This window comes from Oncorhynchus nerka, linkage group LG26, assembly GCF_034236695.1.
Source record: "Oncorhynchus nerka isolate Pitt River linkage group LG26, Oner_Uvic_2.0, whole genome shotgun sequence".
Lineage (NCBI taxonomy): Eukaryota > Metazoa > Chordata > Actinopteri > Salmoniformes > Salmonidae > Oncorhynchus > Oncorhynchus nerka.
The window spans coordinates 43,280,884-43,303,915 of record NC_088421.1 but is presented as its reverse complement, the minus strand read 5'-3'; the positions used below and the strand labels follow the sequence as shown (position 1 = coordinate 43,303,915).

The 23,032-nt window shown below is 48.2% G+C and overlaps 1 protein-coding gene across 1 annotated transcript in view; it reads left to right on the top strand.

Annotated features, from left to right (window-relative positions):
* LOC115115325 (protein tweety homolog 2-like) overlaps positions 1–23,032 on the top strand; it is a 166,369-nt gene that overhangs the window by 22,236 nt on the left and 121,101 nt on the right. The window contains exon 2 of the mRNA XM_065010767.1: positions 10,353–10,525. Within this exon, the coding sequence (XP_064866839.1) occupies positions 10,353–10,525 (173 nt within the window). The remainder of the gene's footprint in view (positions 1–10,352; positions 10,526–23,032) is intronic.

Below are 23,032 nucleotides of genomic sequence, written 5' to 3'. Positions count from 1 at the left end.
TGCAGTCTGGAATGGAACCAGGGTCTTAGACCACTGTGATACAGTCTGGAATGGAACCAGGGCTGTAGACCACTGTGATACAGTCTGGAATGGAACCAGGGTCTTAGACCACTGTGATACAGTCTGGAATGGAACCAGGGTCTTAGACCACTGTGTTACAGTCTGGAATGGAACCAGGGTCTTAGACCACTGTGATACAGTCTGGAATGGAACCAGGGTCTTAGACCACTGTGATAACAGTCTGGTGATACAGTCTGGAATGGAACCAGGGTCTTAGACCACTGTGATACAGTCTGGAATGGAACCAGGGTCTTAGACCACTGTGATACAGTCTGGAATGGAACCAGGGTCTTAGACCACTGTGATACAGTCTGGAATGGAACCAGGGTCTTAGACCACTGTGATAACAGTCTGGAATGGAACCAGGGTCTTAGACCACTGTGATACAGTCTGGAATGGAACCAGGGTCTTAGACCACTGTGATACAGTCTGGAATGGAACCAGGGTCTTAGACCACTGTGATACAGTCTGGAATGGAACCAGGGTCTTAGACCACTGTGATAATGGAACAGTCTGGAATGGAACCAGGGTCTTAGACCACTGTGATACAGTCTGGAGTGGAACCAGGGTCTTAGACCACTGTGATACAGTCTGGAATGGAACCAGGGTCTTAGACCACTGTGATACAGTCTGGAATGGAACCAGGGTCTTAGACCACTGTGATGGGATGAACCAGGGTGTTAGACCACTGTGATACAGTCTGGAATGGAACCAGGATCTTAGACCACTGTGATACAGTCTGGAATGGAACCAGGGTCTTAGACCACTGTGAAACAGTGGAATGGAACCAGGGTCTTAGACCACTGTGATACAGTCTGGAATGGAACCAGGGTCTTAGACCACTGTGATACAGTCTGGAGTGGAACCAGGGTCTTAGACCACTGTGATGCAGTCTGGAATGGAACCAGGGTCTTAGACCACTGTGATACAGTCTGGAATGGAACCAGGGTCTTAGACCACTGTAATACAGTCTGGAATGGAACCAGGGTCTTAGACCACTGTGATACAGTCTGGAATGGAACCAGGGTCTTAGACCACTGTGATACAGTCTGGAATGGAACCAGGGTCTTAGACCACTGTGATACAGTCTGGAATGGAACCAGGGTCTTAGACCACTGTGATACAGTCTGGAATGGAACCAGGGTCTTAGACCACTGTGATACAGTCTGGAATGGAACCAGGGTCTTAGACCACTGTGATACAGTCTGGAATGGAACCAGGGTCTTAGACCACTGTGATACAGTCTGGAGTGGAACCAGGGTCTTAGACCACTGTGATGCAGTCTGGAATGGAACCAGGGTCTTAGACCACTGTGATACAGTCTGGAATGGAACCAGGGTCTTAGACCACTGTAATACAGTCTGGAATGGAACCAGGGTCTTAGACCACTGTGATACAGTCTGGAATGGAACCAGGGCCTTAGACCACGTGTTACAGTCTGGAGTGGAACCAGGGTCTTAGACCACTGTGATACAGTCTGGAATGGAACCAGGGTCTTAGACCACTGTGATACAGTCTGGAATGGAACCAGGGTCTTAGACCACTGTGATACAGTCTGGAATGGAACCAGGGTCTTAGACCACTGTGATACAGTCTGGAGTGGAACCAGGGTCTTAGACCACTGTGATACAGTCTGGAATGGAACCAGGGTCTTAGACCACTGTGATACAGTCTGGAATGGAACCAGGGTCTTAGACCACTGTGATACAGTCTGGAATGGAACCAGGGTCTTAGACCACTGTGATACAGTCTGGAATGGAACCAGGATCTTAGACCACTGTGATACAGTCTGGAATGGAACCAGGGTCTTAGACCACTGTGATACAGTCTGGAATGGAACCAGGGTCTTAGACCACTGTGATGGAATGAACCAGGGTGTTAAGACCACTGTGATACAGTCTGGAATGGAACCAGGGTCTTAGACCACTGTGATACAGTCTGGAATGGAACCAGGGTCTTAGACCACTGTGATACAGTCTGGAATGGAACCAGGGTCTTAGACCACTGTGATACAGTCTGGAATGGAACCAGGGTCTTAGACCACTGTGATGGGATGAACCAGGGTGTTAGACCACTGTGATACAGTCTGGAATGGAACCAGGATCTTAGACCACTGTGATACAGTCTGGAATGGAACCAGGGTCTTAGACCACTGTGAAACAGTCTGGAGTGGAACCAGGGTCTTAGACCACTGTGATACAGTCTGGAATGGAACCAGGGTCTTAGACCACTGTGATACAGTCTGGAGTGGAACCAGGGTCTTAGACCACTGTGATGCAGTCTGGAATGGAACCAGGGTCTTAGACCACTGTGATACAGTCTGGAATGGAACCAGGGTCTTAGACCACTGTAATACAGTCTGGAATGGAACCAGGGTCTTAGACCACTGTGATACAGTCTGGAATGGAACCAGGGTCTTAGACCACGTGTTACAGTCTGGAGTGGAACCAGGGTCTTAGACCACTGTGATACAGTCTGGAATGGAACCAGGGTCTTAGACCACTGTGATACAGTCTGGAGTGGAACCAGGGTCTTAGACCACTGTGATACAGTCTGGAATGGAACCAGGGTCTTAGACCACTGTGATACAGTCTGGAATGGAACCAGGGTCTTAGACCACTGTGATACAGTCTGGAATGGAACCAGGATCTTAGACCACTGTGATACAGTCTGGAATGGAACCAGGGTCTTAGACCACTGTGATACAGTCTGGAATGGAACCAGGGTCTTAGACCACTGTGATGGAATGAACCAGGGTGTTAAGACCACTGTGATACAGTCTGGAATGGAACCAGGATCTTAGACCACTGTGATACAGTCTGGAATGGAACCAGGGTCTTAGACCACTGTGATACAGTCTGGAGTGGAACCAGGGTCTTAGACCACTGTGATACAGTCTGGAATGGAACCAGGGTCTTAGACCACTGTGATACAGTCTGGAATGGAACCAGGGTCTTAGACCACTGTGATACAGTCTGGAATGGAACCAGGGTCTTAGACCACTGTGATACAGTCTGGAATGGAACCAGGGTCTTAGACCACTGTGATACAGTCTGGAATGGAACCAGGGTCTTAGACCACTGTGATACAGTCTGGAATGGAACCAGGGTCTTAGACCACTGTGATACAGTCTGGAATGGAACCAGGGTCTTAGACCACTGTGATGGGATGAACCAGGGTGTTAGACCACTGTGATACAGTCTGGAATGGAACCAGGATCTTAGACCACTGTGATACAGTCTGGAATGGAACCAGGGTCTTAGACCACTGTGAAACAGTCTGGAGTGGAACCAGGGTCTTAGACCACTGTGATACAGTCTGGAATGGAACCAGGGTCTTAGACCACTGTGATACAGTCTGGAGTGGAACCAGGGTCTTAGACCACTGTGATGCAGTCTGGAATGGAACCAGGGTCTTAGACCACTGTGATACAGTCTGGAATGGAACCAGGGTCTTAGACCACTGTAATACAGTCTGGAATGGAACCAGGGTCTTAGACCACTGTGATACAGTCTGGAATGGAACCAGGGCCTTAGACCACGTGTTACAGTCTGGAGTGGAACCAGGGTCTTAGACCACTGTGATACAGTCTGGAATGGAACCAGGGTCTTAGACCACTGTGATACAGTCTGGAGTGGAACCAGGGTCTTAGACCACTGTGATACAGTCTGGAATGGAACCAGGGTCTTAGACCACTGTGATACAGTCTGGAATGGAACCAGGGTCTTAGACCACTGTGATACAGTCTGGAATGGAACCAGGATCTTAGACCACTGTGATACAGTCTGGAATGGAACCAGGGTCTTAGACCACTGTGATACAGTCTGGAATGGAACCAGGGTCTTAGACCACTGTGATGGAATGAACCAGGGTGTTAAGACCACTGTGATACAGTCTGGAATGGAACCAGGGTCTTAGACCACTGTGATACAGTCTGGAATGGAACCAGGGTCTTAGACCACTGTGATACAGTCTGGAATGGAACCAGGGTCTTAGACCACTGTGATACAGTCTGGAATGGAACCAGGGTCTTAGACCACTGTGATACAGTCTGGAATGGAACCAGGGTCTTAGACCACTGTGATACAGTCTGGAATGGAACCAGGGTCTTAGACCACTGTGATACAGTCTGGAATGGAACCAGGGTCTTAGACCACTGTGATACAGTCTGAATGGAACCAGGGTCTTAGACCACTGTGATACAGTCTGGAATGGAACCAGGGTCTTAGACCACTGTGATACAGTCTGGAATGGAACCAGGGTCTTAGACCACTGTGATACAGTCTGGAATGGAACCAGGGTCTTAGACCACTGTGATACAGTCTGGGGTCTTAATGGAACCAGGGTCTTAGACCACTGTGATACAGTCTGGAGTGGAACCAGGGTCTTAGACCACTGTGATACAGTCTGGAATGGAACCAGGGTCTTAGACCACTGTGATACAGTCTGGAATGGAACCAGGGTCTTAGACCACTGTGATACAGTCTGGAATGGAACCAGGGTCTTAGACCACTGTGATACAGTCTGGAATGGAACCAGGGTCTTAGACCACTGTGATACAGTCTGGAATGGAACCAGGGTCTTAGACCACTGTGATACAGTCTGGAATGGAACCAGGGTCTTAGACCACTGTGATATAGTCTGGAATGGAACCAGGGTCTTAGACCACTGTGATACAGTCTGGAATGGAACCAGGGTCTTAGACCACTGTGATACAGTCTGGAATAGAACCAGGGTCTTAGAGCCCTGTGATACAGTCTGGAATGGAACCAGGGTCTTAGACCACTGTGATACAGTCTGAATGGAACCAGGGTCTTAGACCACTGTGATACAGTCTGGAATGGAACCAGGGTCTTAGACCACTGTGATACAGTCTGAATGGAACCAGGGTCTTAGACCACTGTGATACAGTCTGGAGTGGAACCAGGGTCTTAGACCACTGTGATACAGTCTGGAATGGAACCAGGGTCTTAGACCACTGTGATGGAATGGACCCAGGGTCTTAGACCACTGTGATGGAATGGAACCAGGGTCTTAGACCACTGTGATACAGTCTGGAATGGAACCAGGGTCTTAGACCACTGTGATACAGTCTGGAATGGAACCAGGGTCTTAGACCACTGTGATGCAGTCTGGAATGGAACCAGGGTCTTAGACCACTGTGATACAGTCTGGAATGGAACCAGGGTCTTAGACCACTGTGATACAGTCTGAATGGAACCAGGGTCTTAGACCACTGTGATACAGTCTGGAATGGAACCAGGGTCTTAGACCACTGTGATACAGTCTGGAATGGAACCAGGGTCTTAGACCACTGTGATACAGTCTGGAATGGAACCAGGGTCTTAGACCACTGTGATACAGTCTGGAATGGAACCAGGGTCTTAGACCACTGTGATACAGTCTGGAATGGAACCAGGGTCTTAGACCACTGTGATACAGTCTGGAATGGAACCAGGGTCTTAGACCACTGTGATACAGTCTGGAATGGAACCAGGGTCTTAGACCACTGTGATACAGTCTGGAATGGAACCAGGGTCTTAGACCACTGTGATACAGTCTGGAATGGAACCAGGGTCTTAGACCACTGTGATACAGTCTGGAATGGAACCAGGGTCTTAGACCACTGTGATACAGTCTGGAATGGAACCAGGGTCTTAGACCACTGTGATACAGTCTGGAATGGAACCAGGGTCTTAGACCACTGTGATACAGTCTGGAATGGAACCAGGGTCTTAGACCACTGTGATACAGTCTGGAATGGAACCAGGGTCTTAGACCACTGTGATACAGTCTGGAATGGAACCAGGGTCTTAGACCACTGTGATATAGTCTGGAATGGAACTAGGGTCTTAGACTACTTCGCCACAATACACATAGTTACAGTGATTTAGACACTGGTTGGATGAAAAATAATACATGATACTTTAGTTTCTGCTGCTCGGCCCTGTCTGAATCTGAAACCTTGGTCAAGACCGTGGTCAGAACATGATGCCAGAACCCATAACTTGATCAGTCAAATTGAGTCAGGAAAATAGAAGGTTAAGGTTCTGTGGAGACAAACAGTAACTTGTTAGAGTCATGAAACCATGCCAGGTAGGAGTGTGGAGAAACAACATAGGCCCATAGGGCTCTGGTCAAAAGTAGTGCACTATATAGGGAATAGGGTGCCATTTGAGAGTCAGCCATATTTGGCCAAAACCCCATGGTTCCACTTGGCTTTTATTTCAGTTCTTGAATTTTGAACTCCTCAACACTCCAAACCATGGGCTGAACTTTTGTCAACTTCTGTAAATGGCTGTGTGTGTATTTGTACTTCTGTAAATGGCTGTGTGTGTATTTGTATTTGTGTAAATGGCTGTGTGTGTATTTGTATTTCTGTAAATGGCTGTGTGTGTCGTTGTACTTGTGTAAATGGCTGTGTGTGTAGTTGTACTTGTGTAAATGGCTGTGTGTAGTTGTACTTGTGTAAATGGCTGTGTGTGTATTTGTATTTCTGTAAATGGCTGTGTGTGTAGTTGTACTTGTGTAAATGGCTGTGTGTAGTTGTACTTGTGTAAATGGCTGTGTGTAGTTGTACTTGTGTAAATGGCTGTGTGTGTAGTTGTACTTGTGTAAATGGCTGTGTGTAGTTGTACTTGTGTAAATGGCTGTGTGTGTAGTTGTACTTGTGTAAATGGCTGTGTGTAGTTGTACTTGTGTAAATGGCTGTGTGTGTATTTGTATTTCTGTAAATGGCTGTGTGTGTAGTTGTACTTGTGTAAATGGCTGTGTGTAGTTGTACTTGTGTAAATGGCTGTGTGTAGTTGTACTTGTGTAAATGGCTGTGTGTAGTTGTACTTGTGTAAATGGCTGTGTGTGTAGTTGTACTTGTGTAAATGGCTGTGTGTAGTTGTACTTGTGTAAATGGCTGTGTGTGTAGTTGTACTTGTGTAAATTGCTGTGTGTAGTTGTACTTGTGTAAATGGCTGTGTGTGTATTTGTATTTCTGTAAATGGCTGTGTGTGTAGTTGTACTTGTGTAAATGGCTGTGTGTAGTTGTACTTGTGTAAATGGCTGTGTGTAGTTGTACTTGTGTAAATGGCTGTGTGTGTGTAGTTGTACTTGTGTAAATGGCTGTGTGTAGTTGTACTTGTGTAAATGGCTGTGTGTAGTTGTACTTCTGTAAATGGCTGTGTGTGTGTATTTGTACTTGTGTAAATGGCTGTGTGTGTAGTTGTACTTGTGTAAATGGCTGTGTGTAGTTGTACTTGTGTAAATGGCTGTGTGTGTAGTTGTACTTGTGTAAATGGCTGTGTGTAGTTGTACTTGTGTAAATGGCTGTGTGTAGTTGTACTTGTGTAAATGGCTGTGTGTGTAGTTGTACTTGTGTAAATGGCTGTGTGTAGTTGTACTTGTGTAAATGGCTGTGTGTGTAGTTGTACTTGTGTAAATGGCTGTGTGTAGTTGTACTTGTGTAAATGGCTGTGTGTGTAGTTGTACTTGTGTAAATGGCTGTGTGTAGTTGTACTTGTGTAAATGGCTGTGTGTAGTTGTACTTGTGTAAATGGCTGTGTGTGTAGTTGTACTTGTGTAAATGGCTGTGTGTAGTTGTACTTGTGTAAATGGCTGTGTGTGTAGTTGTACTTGTGTAAATGGCTGTGTGTGTAGTTGTACTTGTGTAAATGGCTGTGTGTGTAGTTGTACTTGTGTAAATGGCTGTGTGTAGTTGTATTTCTGTACATGGCTGTGTGTGTAGTTGTACTTGTGTAAATGGCTGTGTGTGTCATTGTACTTGTGTAAATGGCTGTGTGTGTAGTTGTACTTGTGTAAATGGCTGTGTGTAGTTGTACTTGTGTAAATGGCTGTGTGTCGTTGTACTTGTGTAAATGGCTGTGTGTCGTTGTACTTGTGTAAATGGCTGTGTGTCGTTGTACTTGTGTAAATGGCTGTGTGTAGTTGTACTTGTAGTACACTATGTTTGATCACTTTCATCACCTTTCATCGAAATGAAAGGTACAAACTTCCGGCGTACCTAATCTCAAAAACAAAGACATATGGCTACAGTAGACCCCCCATGTTCTGCTTTCTATACCCCTCTCTGTCCCTCTCCCTCTCTCTCTCTCTCTCTCTCTCTCTCTCTCTCTCTCTCATTTTCTCTCTCCCTTGCTCTCTCTCTCTCGCTCTCTCTCTATTTCTCTCTCTCTCGCTTGCTCCCTCGCTCTCTCTCTCTCCTTTCCTACCCTGGCTATCCCTCCGTTATTCATGCTCTGAGGGTAACCTCAGTCAGGGAATCACAAGACTGTTTTGGAGGGAGAGTGGTGCTTTGTCACCTGACGTTGAGCTGAGACTCCAGCAGCCTCTGATCAGTACTGTTTCCTCCACTAACACCCAACCTCCTGTGTGGACAGATGGTAGAGAGTGGTGCTTACACCACCAGGGTTCTGGATCAGATGGTAGAGAGTGGTGCTTACACCACCAGGGTTCTGGATCAGATGGTAGGGAGTGGTGCTTACACCACCAGGGTTGTGGATCAGATGGTAGAGAGTGGTGCTTACACCACCAGGGTTCTGGATCAGATGGTAGAGGGTGGTGCTTACACCACCAGGGTTGTGGATCAGATGGTAGAGAGTGGTGCTTACACCACCAGGGTTGTGGATCAGATGGTAGAGAGTGGTGCTTACACCACCAGGGTTGTGGATCAGATGGTAGAGAGTGGTGCTTACACCACCAGGGTTGTGGGTCAGATGGTAGAGAGTGGTGCTTACACCATCAGGGTTGTGGGTCAGATGGTAGAGAGTGGTGCTTACACCACCAGGGTTGTGGGTCAGATGGTAGAGAGTGGTGCTTACACCACCAGGGTTGTGGGTCAGATGGTAGAGAGTGGTGCCTACACCACCAGGGTTGTGGGTCAGATGGTAGAGAGTGGTGCTTACACCACCAGGGTTGTGGATCAGATGGTAGAGAGTGGTGCTTACACCACCAGGGTTGTGGATCAGATGGTAGAGAGTGGTGCTTACACCACCAGGGTTGTGGATCAGATGGTAGAGAGTGGTGCTTACACCACCAGGGTTGTGGATCAGATGGTAGAGAGTGGTGCTTACACCAACAGGGTTGTGGATCAGATGGTAGAGAGTGGTGCTTACACCACCAGGGTTGTGGATCAGATGGTAGAGAGTGGTGCTTACACCACCAGGGTTGTGGGTCAGATGGTAGAGAGTGGTGCTTACACCACCAGGGTTGTGGGTCAGATGGTAGAGGGTGGTGCTTACACCACCAGGGTTGTGGGTCAGATGGTAGAGAGTGGTGCTTACACCACCAGGGTTGTGGGTCAGAGACCCGGGCCACCCATATGTAAAATGGATGCATGTTGGCGAGCATGACTGTAAGTTGCTTTGGATAAAAGTGTCTGTTGAATGACACATGTTAATAGTATTAGTCCAATAGACCCCAGGTATCTCTTAAACCACCAACACCAGGTCATGTTCATTAGACCCCAGGTATCTCTTAAACCAGCAACACCAGGTATCTCTTAAACCAGCAACACCAGGTCATATTCATTAGACCCCAGGTATCTCTTAAACCACCAACACCAGGTATCTCTTAAACCACCAACACCAGGTCATATTCATTAGACCCCAGGTATCTCTTAAACCAGCAACACCAGGTCATGTTCATTAAACACCAAACTGATAACACAGAGAAGGAATACCAAGACTTGTCCAATGAGAAACATTCATGTTCATTTTTGTATTTTTGTATTTTTAATACGTTGTACCCTACTGAATACGATCCTGGGGTGTATTCAGCGAGCCACCCCCTCCCCCCAGCTCTCTCTCTATCTATCTCTCTCTGTCTCTCTTTCTGTCTCTGTCTCTATCTCTCTCCCCTCCCCCATCTCTCTCTCCCTCCCCTTCTCTCTCTCCCTATCTCTGGCTTCACACAGAGACCTGCTAGTGATGATGACTGATGAAACCAATGTGACTTTTGACCCAGTATATCTTTTCATATTAGACTCACTTGATTCCAGTGTCTTCCTTTCCGTCAGAGTGGGGTCACTCTACACAGTAACCAATCACAGGGCTTGTATCAACTCAGGACAAGACATGATAATAAATGCTGGTTGTCTGAAGAAATGGTGCTTTGCAAATAAGTTCTCTCCGTGTGGAAGTTGTATTATTCCTGTTATTAGTCAATAATAAATGTATTATAACATGCTCATCTCTCTGTTTCCCTCCTCCCTCCCTCCCTCCCTCCCTCCCCTCCCTCCCTCCCTCCCTCCCTCCCTCCCTCCCTCCCTCCTCCCCCCCCAGTCTCTGGTCTTCCTAGCCTGTATATCAGCTGCTGGACTAGTCCTGAGCCTCCTGCTGCTGTCTGTCTACCTGACCAGTGTGTGCTGCTGCAGGAAGGAGGAGGAGGAGGAGACCAAGAGGCCTGACTCCTGCTGTGTCTCCTGGACCGCTGTCATCACTGGGCTCATCCTATGGTGAGTAGTACCACTGTAGCTGATTGTATCTAACAGTACTGTACTACAGTAGTAGTGTTACTGGGACCTTTCTTCAGTCTGTCCCGGGTGAGGTTCATCCTATGGTGAGAGGTGTTGTCTTATATTACAGAATTACAAGCCAAGGTCTTTTAAGGCAGAATGCAAGGCACAGACGTTCGCTTCACCTAGCCAAGTTCCACTAGAAACAAACCAAATCTAGTATGTGGGGCTCCTTTAGTGTCTCGATCAGGGTTCTACAACTCTGGTTCTGTGATAGTGATGTACCACAGCTGGTATAGCTAATCAAGGTCCTGGCCAGTAGGTAATTAGTCAAATAAAAAAATAAAAAAGTGTTTAGGGTTGGAGTGAAACTCCAGGAGGGTAATTGGACAACCCTAGACCGCCCTTCTGTGTTCTTGGAAAAGGCTTTGATGTGATCTTTGACATTCAGGAGTTGACCTCTGACCTCATTAACTCACACACACAGGCTGACGTGCTGAAGAGACCAGATGGTCACTTTGGCCTGATCCACTTTGACACCGGATGTTGTAGACTGAGGTCACTGTGACTAACCATGTTCCCTGATGACAGTCCTGCTCTCATTGTGTCTAAAGCAGACTACACTATGCACTGTCTACCCTACACTATCACTAGACTACATTACCCAAAACTATCTATTCACATGTCCTGGGTGTGCACAGCACAGTGTCCATTGATGCGTTATCCTTTGTCCTCTGAGATTGTAGTTTGCAACATTCACAATGTGCAGTTGTGCATTGTCTCACTGCCACAAGCACAAAGTCCCTTTTTGGATCTGTATGTTGGGCTGCCCACCTCATCACTATAGGACCTGCCCACCTCATCACTATAGAACCTGTCCACCTCATCACTATAGGACCTGCCCACCTCATCACTATAGGACCTGCTCACCTCATCACTATAGGACCTGCCCACCTCATCACTATAGGACCTGCCCACCTCATCACTAAAGGACCTGCCCACCTCATCACTATAGGACCTGCCCACCTCATCACTATAGGACCTGCTCACCTCATCACTATAGGACCTGCCCACCTCATCACTATAGGACCTGCCCACCTCATCACTATAGGACCTGCCCACCTCATCACTATAGGACCTGCCCACCTCATCACTATAGGACCTGCCCACCTCATCACTATAGGACCTGCCCACCTCATCACTAAAGGACCTGCCCACCTCATCACTATAGAACCTGCCCACCTCATCACTATAGGACCTGCCCACCTCATCACTATAGGACCTGCCCACCTCATCACTAAAGGACCTGCCCACCTCATCACTATAGTACCTGTAGGGCTGCCCACCTCATCACTATAGGACCTGCCCACCTCATCACTATAGGACCTGCCCACATCATCACTATAGTACCTGTAGGGCTGCCCACCTCATCACTATAGGACCTGTTGGGCTGCCCACCTCATCACTATAGGACCTGTTGGGCTGCCCACCTCATCACTATAGGACCTGTTGGGCTGCCCACCTCATCACTATAGGACCTGTTGGGCTGCCCACCTCATCACTATAGGACCTGTTGGGCTGCCCACCTCATCACTATAGGACCTGTAGGGCTGCCCACCTCATCACTATAGGACCTATAGGGCTGCCCACCTCATCACTATAGGACCTGTAGGGCTGCCCACCTCATCACTATAGGACCTGTTGGGCTGCCCACCTCATCACTATAGGACCTGTTGGGCTGCCCACCTCATCACTATAGGACCTGTAGGGCTGCCCACCTCATCACTATAGGACCTGCCCACCTCATCACTATAGTACCTGTAGGGCTGCCCACCTCATCACTATAGGACCTGTAGGGCTGCCCACCTCATCACTATAGGACCTGTTGGGCTGCCCACCTCATCACTATAGGACCTGTAGGGCTGCCCACCTCATCACTATAGGACCTGCACTCATAGGACCTGCCACCTCATCACTATAGTACCTGTAGGGCTGCCCACCTCATCACTATAGGACCTGTAGGGCTGCCCACCTCATCACTATGGGACCTGTTGGGCTGCCCACCTCATCACTATAGGACCTGTAGGGCTGCCCACCTCATCACTATAGGACCTGTTGGGCTGCCCACCTCATCACTATAGGACCTGCAGGGCTTGAAAGAGAACAACACATGATTCCTCCTCCCAATGAAAGAGAACAACAAATGATTCCTCCTCCCAATGAAAGAGAGCAACAAATGATTCCTCCTCCCAATGAAAGAGAGCAACAAATGATTCCTCCTACCAATGAAATAGAACATCAAATTATTCCCCCTCGCCAAAGTGCTTGATTGAGTTGGCATTGTGAAGAGCTTAATCTTGTGACAGAGCTCTAAGTGCTGAGGGTAATTGAGTTAGTTAGCTGATAACATTCCAGGGGGGGGGGCAAGCCCAGCTCTGATTGGTCTCTCTTACACCAAACCTGGTGTGGTGCTAAGTGCTATGGCATGATGCTGTTCAGCCTGAACAAGGAGCGCTGTGTAAACTCTTGAATGTCTGGGCTCTGAACGGCTCTCTGTTTCCCATAGAAACGTCACTCCATTAACATTTTAAAGCTCACACAATTCAGCAACCTACCCCCCTGTAGGAAATACTATCTTAGTATTATGATATGAAATGTGTTAACCCTTCACTGTCTGGGGCCAGACTGCAAACGTGACTTTGTGTTCACAGAGCATTCAGCTTACTACCCATATATGAAATACTATCTTATCTCATTTTGAAAAGCATAATAAAATGTTTATTTAACCAACAAGGGCTGCGTGAAACCTTTTCTGTCTGGGTTCTGGTTGGCTTTCACCTTCCTCAGTACAGCTGGTCTAGTAAAACCTCTACTATTGTGGTGATATAACTAAACAGGCTCACAGCTTTCAGTTAACTACTCCTGTAGGAAATAAAATACAACTATAATATTTGTGCCTGGACTTTTGGGCGAATATCAGTTTCCCTTTTCTACAGCCAAGCCAACCTGGAACCTTGGTCATGTAACTTTGGGAATGGCCAAGCCAACCTGGAACCTTGGTCATGTAACTTTGGGAATGGCCAAGCCAACCTGGAACCTTGGTCATGTAACTCTGGGAATGGCCAAGCCAACCTGGAACCTTGGTCATGTAACTTTGGGAATGGCCAAGCCAACCTGGAACCTTGGTCATGTAACTTTGGGAATGGCCAAGCCAACCTGGAACCTTGGTCATGTAACTTTGGGAATGGCCAAGCCAACCTGGAACCTTGGTCATGTAACTTTGGGAATGGCCAAGCCAACCTGGAACCTTGGTCATGTAACTTTGGGAATGGACAAGCCAACCTGGAACCTTGGTCATGTAACTTTGGGAATGGCCAAGCCAACCTGGAACCTTGGTCATGTAACTTTGGGAATGGCCAAGCCAACCTGGAACCTTGGTCATGTAACTTTGGAAATGGCCAAGCCAACCTGGAACCTTGGTCATGTAACTTTGGGAATGGACAAGCCAACCTGGAACCTTGGTCATGTAACTTTGGGAATGGCCAAGCCAACCTGGAACCTTGGTCATGTAACTTTGGGAATGGCCAAGCCAACCTGGAACCTTGGTCATGTAACTTTGGGAATGGCCAAGCCAACCTGGAACCTTGGTCATGTAACTTTGGGAATGGCCAAGCCAACCTGGAACCTTGGTCATGTAACTTTGGGAATGGCCAAGCCAACCTGGAACATTGGTCATGTAACTTTGGGAATGGCCAAGCCAACCTGGAGCCTTGGTCATGTAACTTTGGGAATGGCCAAGCCAACCTGGAACCTTGGTCATGTAACTTTGGGAATGGCCAAGCCAACCTGGAACCTTGGTCATGTAACTTTGGGAAATGGCCAAGCCAACCTGGAACCTTGGTCATGTAACTTTGGGAATGGCCAAGCCAACCTGGAACCTTGGTCATGTAACTTTGGGAATGGCCAAGCCAACCTGGAACCTTGGTCATGTAACTTTGGGAATGGCCAAGCCAACCTGGAACCTTGGTCATGTAACTTTGGGAATGGACAAGCCAACCTGGAACCTTGGTCATGTAACTTTGGGAATGGCCAAGCCAACCTGGAACCTTGGTCATGTAACTTTGGGAATGGCCAAGCCAACCTGGAACCTTGGTCATGTAACTTTGGGAATGGCCAAGCCAACCTGGAACCTTGGTCATGTAACTTTGGGAATGGCCAAGCCAACCTGGAACCTTGGTCATGTAACTTGGGAATGGCCAAGCCAACCTGGAACCTTGGTCATGTAACTTTGGGAATGGCCAAGCCAACCTGGAACCTTGGTCATGTAACTTTGGGAATGGCCAAGCCAACCTGGAACATTGGTCATGTAACTTTGGGAATGGCCAAGCCAACCTGGAACCCTGGTCATGTAACTTTGGGAATGGCCAAGCCAACCTGGAACCTTGGTCATGTAACTTTGGGAATGGCCAAGCCAACCTGGAACCTTGGTCATGTAACTTTGGGAATGGCCAAGCCAACCTGGAACCTTGGTCATGTAACTTTGGGAATGGACAAGCCAACCTGGAACCTTGGTCATGTAACTTTGGGAATGGCCAAGCCAACCTGGAACCTTGGTCATGTAACTTTGGGAATGGCCAAGCCAACCTGGAACCTTGGTCATGTAACTTTGGGAATGGCCAAGCCAAGCTGGAACCTTGGTCATGTAACTTTGGGAATGGCCAAGCCAACCTGGAACCTTGGTCATGTAACTTTGGAAATGGCCAAGCCAAGCTGGAACCTTGGTCATGGTCATGTAACTTTGGGAATGGCCAAGCCAACCTGGAACCTTGGTCATGTAACTTTGGAATGGACAAGCCAACCTGGAACCTTGGTCATGTAACTTTGGGAATGGCCAAGCCAACCTGGAACCTTGGTCATGTAACTTTGAAATGGCCAAGCCAACCTGGAACCTTGGTCATGTAACTTTGGGAATGGACAAGCCAACCTGGAACCTTGGTCATGTAACTTTGGGAATGGCCAAGCCAACCTGGAACCTTGGTCATGTAACTTTGGGAATGGCCAAGCCAACCTGGAACCTTGGTCATGTAACTTTGGGAATGGCCAAGCCAACCTGGAACCTTGGTCATGTAACTTTGGGAATGGCCAAGCCAACCTGGAACCTTGGTCATGTAACTTTGGGAATGGCCAAGCCAACCTGGAACATTGGTCATGTAACTTTGGGAATGGCCAAGCCAACCTGGAGCCTTGGTCATGTAACTTTGGGAATGGCCAAGCCAACCTGGAACCTTGGTCATGTAACTTTGGGAATGGCCAAGCCAACCTGGAACCTTGGTCATGTAACTTTGGAAATGGCCAAGCCAACCTGGAACCTTGGTCATGTAACTTTGGGAATGGCCAAGCCAACCTGGAACCTTGGTCATGTAACTTTGGGAATGGCCAAGCCAACCTGGAACCTTGGTCATGTAACTTTGGGAATGGCCAAGCCAACCTGGAACCTTGGTCATGTAACTTTGGGAATGGACAAGCCAACCTGGAACCTTGGTCATGTAACTTTGGGAATGGCCAAGCCAACCTGGAACCTTGGTCATGTAACTTTGGGAATGGCCAAGCCAACCTGGAACCTTGGTCATGTAACTTTGGGAATGGCCAAGCCAACCTGGAACCTTGGTCATGTAACCAACCTGGGAATGGCCAAGCCAACCTGGAACCTTGGTCATGTAACTTTGGGAAATGGCCAAGCCAACCTGGAACCTTGGTCATGTAACTTTGTGAATGGACAAGCCAACCTGGAACCTTGGTCATGTAACTTTGGGAATGGCCAAGCCAACCTGGAACCTTGGTCATGTAACTTTGGGAATGGCCAAGCCAACCTGGAACCTTGGTCATGTAACTTTGGGAATGGACAAGCCAACCTGGAACCTTGGTCATGTAACTTTGGGAATGGCCAAGCCAACCTCATGCCAAGCCAACCTGGAACCTTGGTCATGTAACTTTGGGAATGGCCAAGCCAACCTGGAACCTTGGTCATGTAACTTTGGGAATGGCCAAGCCAACCTGGAACCTTGGTCATGTAACTTTGGGAATGGCCAAGCCAACCTGGAACCTTGGTCATGTAACTTTGGGAATGGCCAAGCCAACCTGGAACCTTGGTCATGTAACTTTGGGAATGGCCAAGCCAACCTGGAACCTTGGTCATGTAACTTTGGGAATGGCCAAGCCAACCTGGAACATTGGTCATGTAACTTTGGGAATGGCCAAGCCAACCTGGAACCCTGGTCATGTAACTTTGGGAATGGCCAAGCCAACCTGGAACCTTGGTCATGTAACTTTGGGAATGGCCAAGCCAACCTGGAACCTTGGTCATGTAACTTTGGGAATGGCCAAGCCAACCTGGAACCTTGGTCATGTAACTTTGGGAATGGACAAGCCAACCTGGAACCTTGGTCATGTAACTTTGGGAATGGCCAAGCCAACCTGGAACCTTGGTCATGTAACTTTGGGAATGGCCAAGCCAACCTGGAACCTTGGTCATGTAACTTTGGGAATGGCCAAGCCAAGCTGGAACCTTGGTCATGTAACTTTGGGAATGGCCAAGCCAACCTGGAACCTTGGTCATGTAACTTTGGAAATGGCCAAGCCAAGCTGGAACCTTGGTCATGTAACTTTGGGAATGGCCAAGCCAACCTGGAACCTTGGTCATGTAACTTTGTGAATGGACAAGCCAACCTGGAACCTTGGTCAATGGGGCAAGCCAACCTGGAACTTTGGGAATGGCCAAGCCAACCTGGAACCTTGGTCATGTAACTTTGGGAATGGCCAAGCCAACCTGGAACCTTGGTCATGTAACTTTGGGAATGGACAAGCCAACCTGGAACATTGGTCATGTAACTCTGGGAATGGACAAGCCAACCTGGAACCTTGGTCATGTAACTTTGGGAATGGCCAAGCCAAGCTGGAACCTTGGTCATGTAACTTTGGGAATGGCCAAGCCAACCTGAATGGTCATGTAAGCCCAACCTGGAACCTTGGTCATGTAACTTTGGGAATGGCCAAGCCAAGCTGGAACCTTGGTCATGTAACTTTGGGAATGGCCAAGCCAACCTGGAACCTTGGTCATGTAACTTTGGGAATGGCCAAGCCAACCTGGAACCTTGGTCATGTAACTTTGGGAATGGACAAGCCAACCTGGAACCTTGGTCATGTAACTCTGGGAATGGCCAAGCCAACCTGGAACCTTGGTCATGTAACTCTGGGAATGGCCAAGCCAACCTGGAACCCTGGTCATGTAACTCTGGGAATGGCCAAGCCAACCTGGAACCCTGGTCATGTAACTCTGGGAATGGCCAAGCCAACCTGGAACCTTGGTCATGTAACTTTGGGAATGGCCAAGCCAACCTGGAACCTTGGTCATGTAACTTTGGGAATGGCCAAGCCAACCTGGAACCTTGGTCATGTAACTTTGGGAATGGACAAGCCAACCTGGAACCTTGGTCATGTAACTCTGGGAATGGCCAAGCCAACCTGGAACCTTGGTCATGTAACTCTGGGAATGGCCAAGCCAACCTGGAACCCTGGTCATGTAACTCTGGGAATGGCCAAGCCAACCTGGAACCCTGGTCATGTAACTCTGGGAATGGCCAAGCCAACCTGGAACCCTGGTCATGTAACTCTGGGAATGGACAAGCCAACCTGGAACCCTGGTCATGTAACTCTGGGAATGGCCAAGCCAACCTGGAACCCTGGTCATGTAACTCTGGGAATGGCCAAGCCAACCTGGAACCCTGGTCATGTAACTCTGGGAATGGCCAAGCCAACCTGGAACCTTGGTCATGTAACTCTGGGAATGGCCAAGCCAACCTGGAACCTTGGTCATGTAACTCTGGGAATGTGTTTTATGGTGTTTATGTAAGTAAGCATTTCACTGTGAATTCTACACCTGTTGTATTCGGCGCATGTGACCAATACAATTTGATTTGGTTTCTGTAATTGTCCATGTGGTTGCTGTAACAGGGGAAAAGCCTAGTGACACTAACACATTAATGACCTCCGTCCTCCACCTCTCAGCTACTCACCTTCTCCACAAGAGCCTTAGTGACTGGATGCTCTGTCCTGGTCTTAAATTAGGTCCTGTTCTTGTTAATGTGATTTGGGAATGTGGTTTGGTTTCCTGTACAAGGTTATTTTCAGATGTGTGTCTTCCATAAATCAACAAGCTCAATAACAGTCGTTTGTCTGATGTAGCTCCTCTCATCTGGTGGCTGAGTTGTTGGACAGCAGACTTCTACTGAAAGATGTTTCAACGTTGACTTGGAGGGAAACGGTGTCCTTGATTCGCTATAGCTAGTAGGGTTTAGTGCTGGGCTGGAACAAAAGTGTGCAATGCCCGTTGCAGCCCCCAGGACTAGTGTCCACTGATAGCCGGTTGTTTTTATGTTGTCTAATGGTTTTATTATAACCCGAAGACTTTAATCCAATAGCCTGGCTTTTTATTTCTCTGTCCTTTGTGTTATGAGTCACAGGGTTTTAATGATTGGATGATGTCACTGGGCAGTTTCATGTTATATCACATGTTATTCTATTCTATTACCTTCTCTAATTGGAATATCATCATAATATCATTAATCATTCTGATTAACTTGGACTGTTGTATCATTCAACCAGGCCTAACATGTTAGATGGTATGGGTGGAGGTAGTGTTGTATCATTCAACCAGGCCTAACATGTTAGATGGTATGGGTGGAGGTAGTGTTGTATCATTCAACCAGGCCTAACATGTTAGATGGTATGGGTGGAGGTAGTGTTGTATCACTCAACCAGGCCTAACATGTTAGATGGTATGGGTGGAGGTAGTGTTGTATCATTCAACCAGGCCTAACATGTTAGATGGTATGGGTGGAGGTAGTGTTGTATCATTCAACCAGGCCTAACATGTTAGATGGTATGGGTGGAGGTAGTGTTGTATCATTCAACCAGGCCTAACATGTTAGATGGTATGGGTGGAGGTAGTGTTGTATCACTCAACTAGGCCTAACATGTTAGATGGTATGGGTGGAGGTAGTGTTGTATCATTCAACCAGGCCTAACATGTTAGATGGTATGGGTGGAGGTAGTGTTGTATCATTCAACCAGGTCTAACATGTTAGATGGTATGGGTGGAGGTAGTGTTGTATCATTCAACCAGGCCTAACATGTTAGATGGTATGGGCGGAGGTAGTGACTGTATCATTCAACCAGGCCTAACATGTTTACATTTACATTTACATTTAAGTCATTTAGCAGACGCTCTTATCCAGAGCGACTTACAAATTGGTGCTTTCACCTTATGACATCCAGTGGAACAGCCACTTTACAATAGTGCATCTAGGTCTTTTAAGGGGGGAGGGGGAGAAGGATTACTTTATCCTATCCTAGGTATTCCTTAAAGAGGTGGGGTTTCAGGTGTCTCCGGAAGGTGGTGATTGACTCCGCTGTCCTGGCGTCGTGAGGGAGTTTGTTCCACCATTGGGGGGACAGAGCAGCGAACAGTTTTGACTGGGCTGAGCGGGAACTGTACTTCCTCAGTGGTAGGGAGGCGAGCAGGCCAGAGGTGGATGAACGCAGTGCCCTTGTTTGGGTGTAGGGCCTGATCAGAGCCTGGAGGTAGTGAGGTGCCGTTCCCCTCACAGCTCCGTAGGCAAGCACCATGGTCTTGTAGCGGATGCGAGCTTCAACTGGAAGCCAGTGGAGAGAGCGGAGGAGCGGGGTGACGTGAGAGAACTTGGGAAGGTTGAACACCAGACGGGCTGCGGCGTTCTGGATGAGTTGTAGGGGTTTAATGGCACAGGCAGGGAGCCCAGCCAACAGCGAGTTGCAGTAATCCAGACGGGAGATGACAAGTGCCTGGATTAGGACCTGCGCCGCTTCCTGTGTGAGGCAGGGTCGTACTCTGCGGATGTTGTAGAGCATGAACCTACAGGAACGGGCCACCGCCTTGATGTTATTTGAGAACGACAGGGTGTTGTCCAGGATCACGCCAAGGTTCTTAGCGCTCTGGGACGAGGACACAATGGAGTTGTCAACCGTGATGGCGAGATCATGGAACGGGCAGTCCTTCCCGGGAGGAAGAGCAGCTCCGTCTTGCCGAGGTTCAGCTTGAGGTGATGATCCGTCATCCACACTGATATGTCTGCCAGACATGCAGAGATGCGATTCGCCACCTGGTCGTCAGAAGGGGGAAAGGAGAAGATTAATTGTGTGTCGTCTGCATAGCAATGATAGGAGAGACCATGTGAGGTTATGACAGAGCCAAGTGACTTGGTGTATAGCGAGAATAGGAGAGGGCCTAGAACAGAGCCCTGGGGGACACCAGTGGTGAGAGCACGTGGTGAGGAGACGGATTCTCGCCACGCCACCTGGTAGGAGCGACCTGTCAGGTAGGACGCAATCCAAGCGTGGGCCGCGCCGGAGATGCCCAACTCGGAGAGGGTGGAGAGGAGGATCTGATGGTTCACAGTATCGAAGGCAGCCGATAGGTCTAGAAGGATGAGAGCAGAGGAGAGAGAGTTAGCTTTAGCAGTGCGGAGCGCCTCCGTGATACAGAGAAGAGCAGTCTCAGTTGAATGACTAGTCTTGAAACCTGACTGATTTGGATCAAGAAGGTCATTCTGAGAGAGATAGCGGGAGAGCTGGCCAAGGACGGCACGTTCAAGAGTTTTGGAGAGAAAAGAAAGAAGGGATACTGGTCTGTAGTTGTTGACATCGGAGGGATCGAGTGTAGGTTTTTTCAGAAGGGGTGCAACTCTCGCTCTCTTGAAGACGGGAGGGACGTAGCCAGCGGTCAGGGATGAGTTGATGAGCGAGGTGAGGTAAGGGAGAAGGTCACCGGAGATGGTCTGGAGAAGAGAGGAGGGGATAGGGTCAAGCGGGCAGGTTGTTGGGCGGCCGGCCGTCACAAGACGCGAGATGTCATCTGGAGAGAGAGGGGAGAAAGAGGTCAGAGCACAGGGTAGGGCAGTGTGAGCAGAACCAGCGGTGTCGTTTGACTTAGCAAACGAGGATCGGATGTCGTCGACCTTCTTTTCAAAATGGTTGACGAAGTCATCTGCAGAGAGGAGGAGGGGGGGAGGGGGAGGAGGATTCAAGAGGGAGGAGAAGGTGGCAAAGAGCTTCCTAGGGTTAGAGGCAGATGCTTGGAATTTAGAGTGGTAGAAAGTGGCTTTAGCAGCAGAGACAGAGGAGGAAAATGTAGAGAGGAGGGAGTGAAAGGATGCCAGGTCCGCAGGGAGGCGAGTTTTCCTCCATTTCCGCTCGGCTGCCCGGAGCCCTGATACAACAGTCACTACCTCCACCCATACCATCTAACATGTTAGGCCTGGTTGAGTGATACAACACTACCTCCACCCATACCATCTAACATGTTAGGCCTGGTTGAATGATACAACACTACCTCCACCCATACCATCTAACATGTTAGGCCTGGTTGAATGATACAACACTACCTCCACCCATACCATCTAACATGTTAGGCCTGGTTGAATGATACACCACTACCTCCACCCATACCATCTAACATGTTAGGCCTGGTTGAATGATACAACACTACCTCCACCCATACCATCTAACATGTTAGGCCTAGTTGAATGATACAACACTACCTCCACCCATACCATCTAACATGTTAGGCCTGGTTGAATGATACAACACTACCTCCACCCATACCATCTAACATGTTAGGCCTGGTTGAATGATACAACGCTACCTCCACCCATACCATCTAACATGTTAGGCCTGGTTGAATGATACAAAGCTACCTCCACCCATACCATCTAACATGTTAGGCCTGGTTGAGTGATACAACACTACCTCCACCCATACCATCTAACATGTTAGGCCTGGTTGAATGATACAACACTACCTCCACCCATACCATCTAACATGTTAGGCCTGGTTGAATGATACAACACTACCTCCACCCATACCATCTAACATGCTAGGCCTGGTTGAATGATACACCACTACCTCCACCCATACCATCTAACATGTTAGGCCTGGTTGAATGATACAACACTACCTCCACCCATACCATCTAACATGTTAGGCCTAGTTGAATGATACAACACTACCTCCACCCATACCATCTAACATGTTAGGCCTGGTTGAATGATACAACACTACCTCCACCCATACCATCTAACATGTTAGGCCTACCAGTCAGTCTACCACTGATTCTTAATCTCAAACTGAAGGAAAACATGAATCATTGTACTTTTGTAATCACAGGTAGAATTGTAATGTACAGATATTATGACATTTCTTTCAGATGATTCAACCAGGCCTAACATGTTAGATGGTATGGGTGGAGGTAGTGACTGTTGTATCATTGAGTCAGAGGATGTGAGTGGAGTGGAGCTGGAGACAGGAGTGGAGTGGAGCGAAGAGTGGAGTGAAGTGGAGTGAGGAGCGGAGCTGGAGAGAGGAGTGGAGTGAGGAGCGGAGCTGGAGAGAGGAGTGGAGCTGGAGTGGAGCTGG